The sequence below is a fragment of the Vigna unguiculata genome, chromosome 8 (assembly GCF_004118075.2).
Source record: "Vigna unguiculata cultivar IT97K-499-35 chromosome 8, ASM411807v1, whole genome shotgun sequence".
NCBI lineage: Eukaryota > Viridiplantae > Streptophyta > Magnoliopsida > Fabales > Fabaceae > Vigna > Vigna unguiculata.
The window spans coordinates 35,348,032-35,358,778 of NC_040286.1; the positions used below are offsets into that span (position 1 = coordinate 35,348,032).

General features: G+C 32.4%; 1 protein-coding gene across 1 annotated transcript; it reads left to right on the forward strand.

Moving 5' to 3' along the window:
• The first annotated feature begins 191 nt into the window (after positions 1-191).
• On the forward strand, positions 192-3,542 carry LOC114195409 (vesicle-associated membrane protein 711). Its single transcript, XM_028085871.1, has 4 exons — positions 192-545; positions 635-825; positions 1,513-1,676; positions 2,955-3,542. Exons 1-4 carry the CDS (start codon positions 329-331, stop codon positions 3,040-3,042), a joined length of 660 nt encoding a protein of 219 aa, XP_027941672.1. The 5' UTR covers positions 192-328; the 3' UTR covers positions 3,043-3,542.
• Positions 3,543-10,747: the final 7,205 nt, after the last annotated feature.

Sequence of the window (10,747 nt, forward strand, 5' to 3'; positions counted from 1 at the left end):
AAATTTTGGAAAAAAAAAAGACTTTCGATCATAGAAATATTAAAACAATTAATTTAAATATCATGAAAGTAATTTCACTCAATTTTGAATGGTAACTGAAATAAATAACAGAGGGAAACAAATTTTGACGGCAATTTTAAAATCCGAAGACAATAATTAAATTCCAATCAGAAAGCAGAAGGTAGTGATGATGGTAAAAGCAAAAAGTCAAAAAGAAAGGGACACTTCATGAACAGGAGTGGAAGAAGAAGAGAATAGAAGAGAAGAGCGTTTGGTGTTGTGTTGTGTTGTGTTGCCGCTTTTCGATTGATTCACCGATCGGAACCGAATGGGGATTCTGTACGCGCTGGTAGGTCGCGGATCGGTGGTGCTGGCGGAGTACAGCGGCACCACCACCAACGCCAGCGCAATCGCGCGGCAGATTCTCGAGAAGATCCCAGGCAACAACGACACGCACGTTTCCTACTCTCAGGATCGCTACATCTTCCACGTTAAACGCACCGATGGACTCACCGTTCTCTGCATGGCTGACGACACTGCCGGCAGTGCGTTTTCTGATCTGTTCACTTCTCCTTCTGTAAAACCTAAATCCGTCACTTGTTCGCTTTTAATGTTTTGAATTCATTCGTTGCAGGGAGACTTCCTTTTGCGTTTCTCGAGGATATTCATCAGAAGTTCGTGCGGACTTACGGACGAGCCGTTCACTCCGCGCAGCCTTACGGAATGAACGAGGAGTTCTCTAGGGTTTTGAATCAGCAGATGGAGTATTACTCCAGCGATCCCAACGCCGATAGGATCAATCGGCTCAAAGGTGAAATGTCTCAGGTGTGGTGGTTTTTCTCTTCGGTTTTTTGAGTAATTGAAAATTTAGAACTCATTGTTTGGCGAGTGTGTGGCTAAACAACACTGACAGTGGTAATCAGTGAGTTAATAGGTTGTGTAATTACATTTTTGCATCAATTCCACTTCATTTCATCCTTGTTTAGTAATTCAACACTGCCCAAGTTAAATGAGCTTGGTACTGGAACAATAAATTTATAATTAATGGAACAGATACATCTAATAATGATTAGTCAGCGGCGTTTCTATTTGATATATGTTCTAAGAGAGTCCTGCACTGACCTGCACTTTGACTTTTACATTTTATACTTTGGTCTAGTTTGGATAAGCTTCTATATAAACACTTAAAAGAGAATAAACAGAGAAATAGAATTTATCGAACTTCTCCGTTTAAGTTAAAATCCTGTTATGCTCTATAGCTTTTGGAGAAGTTTTGATTAGAGAGCTTCCGAAAAAGTAGAGGTGTATAAGACTAAGTTAATTTTAAGTTTTTAATTTGTGAGAGAAGCTGGATTTATTTACCACTTTATTTTATTTTCCCTTGTGTATTTGTTTAGAATTTTTTCCGAACCGAGCCTTATTTGTTGTTCACTTGGTTGAGCCTTATTTGTTGTTCACTTGGTTGTTTTGCTCTCATGTTTGTGTTCTCTTATCTTCTGGGTTCTTTAACAGGTACGAAATGTCATGATAGAAAATATTGACAAAGTTTTAGATAGAGGTGATCGGTTGGAGTTGCTGGTGGATAAAACTGCCAATATGCAAGGAAATACATTTCGTTTCAGGAAGCAAGCTCGCCGCTTCAGAAGCACCGTCTGGTGGAGAAATGTCAAGCTCACGTATGTTCTCAATCTAAAACTCAGTCATGTTAGCTGAACTTGCAATGAAAAACTTCAGTCTTTTGAATGAATCTGAAACCTCATCTCCATTCTTTTTGTATCATTTCTTGCATGATTAACTGGACTTTCCTAAATGCTGATAGTAGAATTTCAGAGGACTTTGACGGAAACCACCTTGGCTTAAACTTTGGTTGAAACTTGAAGTGTTGGTAAAACCTTCTAAATGTGCTAAAGTAATTTTCTTGGTAGAAGTAATTTCACTTGTAAAAGTATATAAGAAGAAAAAGTATTATAGAAAGGAAGAGGATAAGAAATCCTCAACAAAGACCAAAGTAGAGAAAAAACAGAGACAAATGGAAGCTCCTAGAAACTAGTTAAAGTAGGAGAGTTGTGTAGTCTCCTTGCTGTCCAATACCGATACACTTGAAGAGGTGAAAATGGTTTTATCTCGTAAAAATGTAGAGGTGAGGACACAGCCTTGAAGATGTGGGTTTTCCTATCAAACCCACAAATTCGCATAAACAGTGCATTGCCACAACATTTTTATGTTCCTTCTTCTTACCAAGCCTTTCAAAGTGAATGTATAGAAATTGATCCAGTGAACTAAAAAACACCCATGCCTCACCAAAATTATCTAAAAGTTCATTCCAAAACTATTATGCATCCGAGTGATGGAAAAATAAAGGTGTCGTACTTCAAAGTTAGATCTAGCTTCTTTGGTGTCTGAAAATCACACTTTCTAATAACAACAGCAGTACCAGTATAAACCTATGGTTATTAATTTGGACATGTTCTAATTGTTTCAATGGTTCAAAATTAATTGTATAAAAACCAATTCTAGGCAACTTTATGACAAATGGGCCCTTGGTTGAACACATTTAAGGGGAAGGGCCATGCGAGGGTGTCTAACTTGCAACATATAAGGTTTCCAAGAAACCCAAAAATAGTGTTATCATGAAGGTTCCATATTCTCATGATATAAAGTTATAATTGGCAAGCTATATTTGCGTGTCAAATCCCCCTACATTCGATTGATTTTTATGTTATTCAGAGTGCAACATCATTTTTAAATATAATAAATGTTAAGTTTTTGTGTGGTGAGAGTTCCATTAAGTAAAATTTGAATTCACCTCTACTAGATTTAGGATAATTTCAAATAGCAGGCAACAAACTGTTTCAATTGTAAATCCTTGTCATAACTTCATTAATCAATCTTTAACTAAAGTTAGAGGAGTCTCTGTTTTTGGGTCTTACTGACTAAACCGTTGCATGTTGCAGGATTGCACTTATTGTCCTCCTACTCGTGATAGTTTATATTGTGCTGGCTTTTGTTTGCCATGGGCCCGCGCTACCATCTTGCTTTTAGTGAAGGATTGGCAAGTGAATTCTATGTGTGCTTCCTTGTCGTCTTCAACTTGCAGACGTCACTTCTTTTTTATCTGCCTCTGATTTGCGGATTCCATTTCTTCAACTATATTACTGGGTTGTCCACTTTTCTGCTACTGAAGTTCTTGCCATAGATTGAAGTGTTTTCTTTTTTTTTTTCATATAAAGTTTGAGGGGGCAGAAAACTTATGTCATTTACTGTATTCTCATACCAGCCCAAAGATTTTAGTTGATGTACAGTGTTGCAGCTTGAGGGTGTCAATGTGTCATGAATGTTCTCTTGTTCAAGACGGGAAAGGGCAAGTCTTAAATTCCATTTGTTTCTTCAAAGCTCAGCGAACCGGTATTCTTAAACTTCTCGGCCCTTGTTCTCTCTGTGAAATTGATGCACGTGAACTGCATCAGCTTAATGTATATTTTTCTTTTTAATTTATCCGACTTCCCCTCTTTTTAACGTTCTTGCTGAACCTTAAGATTGCACAAGTTGCTATAGATCAATTCATAATTATATTTTAACCTATTTTTCTGATCTATTTTTATTCACTATTCTAATTATTTTTAGATTATCACATTGTAACATTAAAAAAAATTAAAAATAGATAATTAAATCGTGATTGGAATTGTGGGATAAAAATGGATCAGAAAAAGTAGATTAAAATGTTATTATATTAAATGAAATCGTCTAAATTTTGAAAAAAAAAAGTTTGTTGACGGTGGACCATGAAACAACTGTTCCAAGTTAGCCATATTTTTGAGCTGTAAGAGACCATCTCTGACGTTTGTGACAGCATGTTTGGATCTGTCTGTCTAGCCAGAAAGCTAATAAACGCGAGTTGAAGAAAGCAACGGTGTGAAGGAATTCATGCGCGTCACTTTTTTTACCGTTAATGAACAGCTATTGTGGCGGTACAAAATACTCATTCTTCCTCGGGACGTTTATTGTTATGAAAAAATACAGCAAAACCATAAAGCCAATCTAAACCAAATTATAGAAATTCATTTACTTTTATTCAGATTTTTGTACATGAAACCAAATATATAATGTTAACTAAAAGAAACAAGAAAATGAACAAAATTATAGAATGAAAATGCACATCGTACGCTTTATCATTATTGAACACTCCAAAGCATCCAAATACACTATTGATGAAAGAAGAGTCTTGTCGCAATGAAAAACAAAAACTTATCAATCAGTCTACCATTGAATCCAAGAATCATGCTCTTCTTAATATCACACCATTTAAATCATTTACATTTGTTCATTTCTCGATGACTTTTGCTCTACTTACCAATCCACCATTAATCATTGTTATTTAGGTTACACAGATAAAATCTTTCGTACAGAGATAAATCATCATTTCATTAATCAACATGTTCTTACTATAGTTCTTCAGTTTATTTTTCGTTGACACTCTTAATCAACTAGTTGATCTCACTATCAAATCATTTAGTAATATAAGATGATTATCTTATTTAACTTTAAACTTAAAAAATAATTGAACATATATGAAGTAAGTGTTTGTATACATAGAAAGAGGGAAAAAGATAATTCATATTTGACCGTTAGTTTACGATAAAATGAAGAAAAAGGACAGGGTGTAATTTTTTAAAGTTGTTTTTGAAAATAATATGATTATTATATATATTATATGATTTTTTATGAGAATGATCTAAATTTAAATATAATAGGTACGTTTTCTTAAGGTTTTTTACTTCAATAAAAAAACATTTTAAGTTTATAAATTGTGGGATTTAATTAAAACTCAAATACAATTTGGATTCAGTTCATTGAAAATTGCAGCAATAACAGACAAAATATAAAAACTTACAATACTTGTTTTGTAATTTTTGTTGAAGTGAAAGAGGGGACATTTCCCCCCTCACATGTGAATAGGTTTCCTACTGAAGACAACCACAACTTAGCCACTTACTTTCTTAGAGTACTTGTTTTTTTCTCTGTGGTCACATATATGCATTGAATCTTCATCATGCTGCTTCAAAAATCATGAGCAAGTGCCAGGGGATTTTATTTCAATTACTGCTTCCTTTGGAATGAAATTGCCAATTTCACAATCATACCTGAATGAGTCGTGATTTGTTAGGTTTATAAAGAGGGGTTTCATTGGAGAAATACAATACTAGTAAGACTTAAGCTTAACCACATAAGACATTGATATCACTATCAACCCAAAATCTTAAGGCAATGAGTATATGAGTCTTTATTCTTATATCGTGCTCTACTTTCTCAATTTTAGCCAATTGTAAAATTGTAATCAACAAACTAGGTTAAAAGTTGTATTGGTGAAGCTTCAATCACTCAACAAATGCCTCAGACGGCACAGTTAACTCATCATCATCTATGACTCATATGGCTTGAAAATTTTCAAATGATACTTTTCTTGTGCTCTAGTAGAAGAGTTCATGAATGTGGCAGTGATGGCAAAAGTACTTCTCCATAATCTGTAGAAACTGCACTCATAACTTCATGCACATTGAAAAGGTACATTTGATACTAAAAATCCACTTTCAATATGTATCAATATTACATCAAACAGATTGATAAAGAAGTTGATTTTGTACCTCAAATGATGCAGATATAAAACTTCCCTTTTTGCTCCTAGATTTTTTTGCCACGTTTACCTCGATCAGTGATGTCGCACCCCATCACGGACCACATTATGCATCTTCACATGGCATTGTCCTTCCTCTGAATGCATTACAAGACAAGATTATTTTTTCTTCTCTATCCCCACACATTAACATATATAGCTCCTTCCCATGTCCAATGACTTAACCATTCACACCACATAAGACCAACCCCACTGCATAATCTTCCCTACTGATTTTCTCATCTTCAGAAAATAAGCCACTATAGCATTAAGTGTTAACTAAAATAATCATACTCTCATTCTTTCTCTTTGTTCTTATCGTGTTTGGATTCTGTTTCAGTAAAACATGTGGTAAAATCCTGATGGTATCTTTGCGAGGTTGGTCACATAAGGCATTGACACCATTCTCAACTCAAAACCTTAAACCATCGGCTCTGATACCACTTGTTTGGTTTTTAAGGAGGAATATCATTGGAGAGAACAAACACCAATGAGACTTAAGTCCAACCACATAAGACATTGACACCACTCTCAACCCAAAACCTTAAGACAATAGGTTTATGGGTATTTATCCTTATATAGTGTTCTATTTTTTCATTTCTAGCCAATACGAGACTTAGACTCATACTTGAATTCTTAACATCCTGATCGAGCTCCTTATATGAAGCTAAGGAGATATGGCTATTGTGCTCGAGCATATGAAGTGTAAAAGACAAATGACCATCTCATGAATGAGAGGCTCCAATGCCTATATATCTTGAATGTTTATTATAAGTAAAAACTTCTTAGCTTTAATGGTGCATTAAAGTCTCTTCTGGGCATGTACACTCTTCATTACTTAGTGGCTCCAAAATCCCTTAATATGCTATCTTCCATTCATCAACATTAAACAAGAAATGTGAGTGAATTTCTTAGGCCATCCATTGAAGTACATGTCTCTGCAAGTTTTTACACCAAGGGCACCTGATATAACATGATATTTGTATCAGAAAGTTATGATAAATTTTTGTACTGACATAAGGATAAGATAAATATGTCATAAGGATAAGGTAAATAGTACAAGTTATAAGGCAGGATACATACACAACAAATAGTACATCTTTGAAAATTATAAACTTAACATAAAAGTTCAAAGAGATTCATATTTTAAAAGGCAATGCGAGTTATTGTGAACTGTGAACATTTATTAACTTTTATTGTTATTTTAGACACTGGTTTTGAATCTGCATGATGAATCACAAATCAATTGGTATACACATGACTGAGATACTGTTGGGTCAGTGAGAAACAAGTTTGTTTGTACTTGTTTTTCATGCATCAAATGCAATCAGAACAAAAGCATGTGCAACAGAGAAGACTTAAAGTAGAATGCAATACATAGCAGAAAGAAACATAACATACAGAATGTGTTAAGAATTCAAGTGTGAGTCTAGGTCTCAGATTGAATAAAAATTAGAAAGTAGAACACTATATAAGAATAAAGACCCATAAAACCCATTGTCTTAAAGTTTTAGGTTGAGAGTAGTGTCAATGCCTTATGTGATTAGACTCAGGTCTCATTGGTGTTGTATTTCCCCAGTGAAACCCCCTCTATAGACTTAACAAAATGCAGTTCATAAATAATGTAAAGATGAAGCTTAAAGAAGAATGTTCTTTTTGCTTTGTGAGTAGATATGAAGTTGTTTGATAAGGGTAAGGAGAGGAAGAAGCAACGAATCTACCATCTCCATGAAAACTCTCATGTGCACACTCCATGATGGTGAGAAGGAGTTGAAAGTACCAACGAATGCTGAAATAGGAAACCACAACAAATCTTTGAATCCTTGAGTTTATTTGAAGATAGACACTGCAATGCAAGTACATGAAAATTTGAGTAAACATATAGTAACCAAAGAAGGTGATGATGTTTTGACTTTTCAGATAAAGTAATTCATCATGCTTTAGATAATGTTTTCTTCCTCTTCCTTTAGAATTTTCAAACTGAATATTTTTGGTGTTGCCTCAATCATCCTTTTGCTATGAGAAAGGTTTCTTTCAAAATGGGTCACATGTGGTGTAAGTTTTAAGTGACATTATTGTTTATTAGACAATGGCCGTCACAGGGATCAAAGTTTTCATATATATATATATATATATATATATATATATATATATAATCTGGTTAAATAACATTGGACAAACATGATGACCATGTCTCAAAACAATTTTTCTAGTAACCTTGTTTAGATTTAATAAAAAAAAAAAAGTATTACTTTCTTGGTGTAGATTGATAGGAGTACTGAAAACAATAATGAGTTGATATACTAAATGCAAAGAATTTAGTGATTAAAGATCAATATTAGATGAGAATTATAAGAGAAAAAACAAGTTAATTGGATCTATTTACCAATTTGTATGGCTAAGAGGTTGACACTGACAAGGTGTAAAATGTAAGACATGAAACATGAGGCTAGGAAAAAAAAGATAGTTTCAACCTCTGAGTTATCTCTTTCTTTTGGAAACTCTTCTTCTTGTACTCTATGCACGAGGAATCATGATCAATCCAATAAAAGTTGACCTAGTTGATAAAGATTGAACTCCCAATGCACCAATTTATGTTTTGTTACATGTTAATCTAAATGTAAGTTTAAGTTACACATTTGATATAAACGAAGAAGTTGAGCACTTTATAAGATAGATGACTCATAGATTCATTGTTCTAAGATTTTGGATCTAAAATTAATATTAATCTCTTATGTGAGTTAGACTCGTGTCTAATTAGTATTAAGCCTCTCCGTTGAATTCTCTCTAGAAAGACTGAATTAGTAAACACTTTTTATTAATTTTACAAAAGTTACATTACAAGAAAATATCTCATTAGTTATCAATTTTAGTAATCAAATGTTGTTAGTTATTATAGTGACCAATTTACAAAATAAAAAATGATTGGTTACTAAAATGATCACTATTATGAATGAAAATTATAATTTGTCTATAAATGGTTTATAAAATTTAGCTATCATGATTTTGGCTACCAAAAGAAATTAGTCACTAAAAATTAGCTATCGAGGTTTTGGCTACCAAAATTAGTTAGTTTTTAAATTAATTTTTAATTAATTAGTAACTAATTATAATTTTTTATTGATAACATTGACTATTTTAGTAACTAATAATTTTTAATTTTGTAAATTGATATCTAAATTTATCACTATAGTGACTAACAACTTTTGGTTGCTAATAGAATATTTGTAGTGTTAATTCATAAGAAAAAAAAATCTGTGTATAAAAGATCATCAAATTTTGTGAGAAGACATGATGAACCATATGTCTTCAAAGACATTCCGATTAAAGCTTGCAAATACTATTGTTAAATTAAACATTCTTGTAATTTTTCACAAAAGTACTTAACAAAATACTTTTTTTAATTATAACATGTTTCCCCTCATTTTAACTTTATGTCTTTTTGCACTTTTTAACTTTTATATCCCCTCCCTCCCTAATTTATGCCATTGCTAAGTTTGGCCAAAGAATTCACTTATAAAAAGGACTACCACTTCATGCTTCCTTTACTTTAGAACAAAAATGTGTAACTGCTTTATTGATGTTCCCAGTAACACTCAACCAAATTCAGATGTTTGGGAAACTTTTTTTTCTTTGATTTTATAAAAAAGAGAAAAAATTGGTTTTCAAAGTAAGCTATGTATCCAAAGCTTCTAGTTAAAATTTAGTAAGAAAACATTTTGTCTATAAAAGCAAGTTGCTTTCATGCATATAAAAATGAATAGGTTAAAATTTGTGTAGGAACTTCATAGAAGATGTTTGGATTAGGGTTTTGGACCACAATGAGGTAGAGATGATGGTGTAGGAATGTGACACCAAAAAAGGTACCCAAAAGACAAAGCCTACCAAGTCTAACCTCTTTCATTCACTCATTATTTCATCATTTCATTGTTCTAACCGAACCAGACAAATTGTCCAGAACACCACTTCACCTGCTACCTCCATAACCAGTCACTACTCAACAACTCTTTTTTTTTTTCAATACACAAACAAACATGGTTCAAATCCTCTCATCACCACCACAATGCATGTTATATATATATCTCACAATCTTTGTTTAATTTATGTAATGCAAAATTGAAAAATTGTCTTTGTTTTAAACTTTGACAGAGTTTAGTTCCAAGATTTAAGAAATGAATAGACATAGTTTTCCCTGACCGAACTGAATTAAAATATGAATAATGAAATTTTGACAATTTTATGTTAGAATTGAAATAACATCTTCTAAGTGATTTTGAAATATAAAGAAATGAGAAAATAGAAAAATCGGAAGTCACTTAATCATAAAAAAAAGATGTTAAAAATTGAATTGTTAAAAAAGCATTTTTCTTAAATTATTTATTTCAGATAACGTTTGAGACTGTTATTTAAATTTGTTCAACTCGTTTGATACATTTTAACTTAAATGTCAGTGTAAAATACATTTAACATATAATAAAATATTGACAACTAACATTTATTGATAAAAAGATATTTATTTTTAAAATTTAATAACTAAAACGTGTCAAAGTTTAAAATATGAATGGATTTCGATTTGGATCGAAGAGGGAAGACTACTACGAATATATTTAACATATAACTACGTAGAATATGAATATTTGCAATGGTTGTGTTTGTTGTAGTGTAAGCAAAGGTTCAATAAATGGAGTATTTTAACTTTGCAACCTCTTTCATAATTCATATTGAAAAAGACCACAGAAATACAAATAAAGAAGGGTAGATGCCTCTAATACAAAGCCATAATTATGACTATGTGCTCTTTCTTTTTCATCCCTTTTCACTTTTTTTTTCTTTCTTTTCTATAAAAGAAAAAAACTTGTGCAACTGCTTTTTGTATTAATGCCTCACTGGCATGTTGATTAAGAAAACAGTATCCATTTGCACTCTTCAAAATTGTTTATGCAGATAATAAACTTTTTTTTATCATCATCCTCTCTCTGCATTCTCACACTTTTCGAGTTTAATTTTGAAATGCTAAATCAATTCTGGTGCTGTTAATATATATTTTCTTAAGAAAAAACAAAGAGAATTCACGTG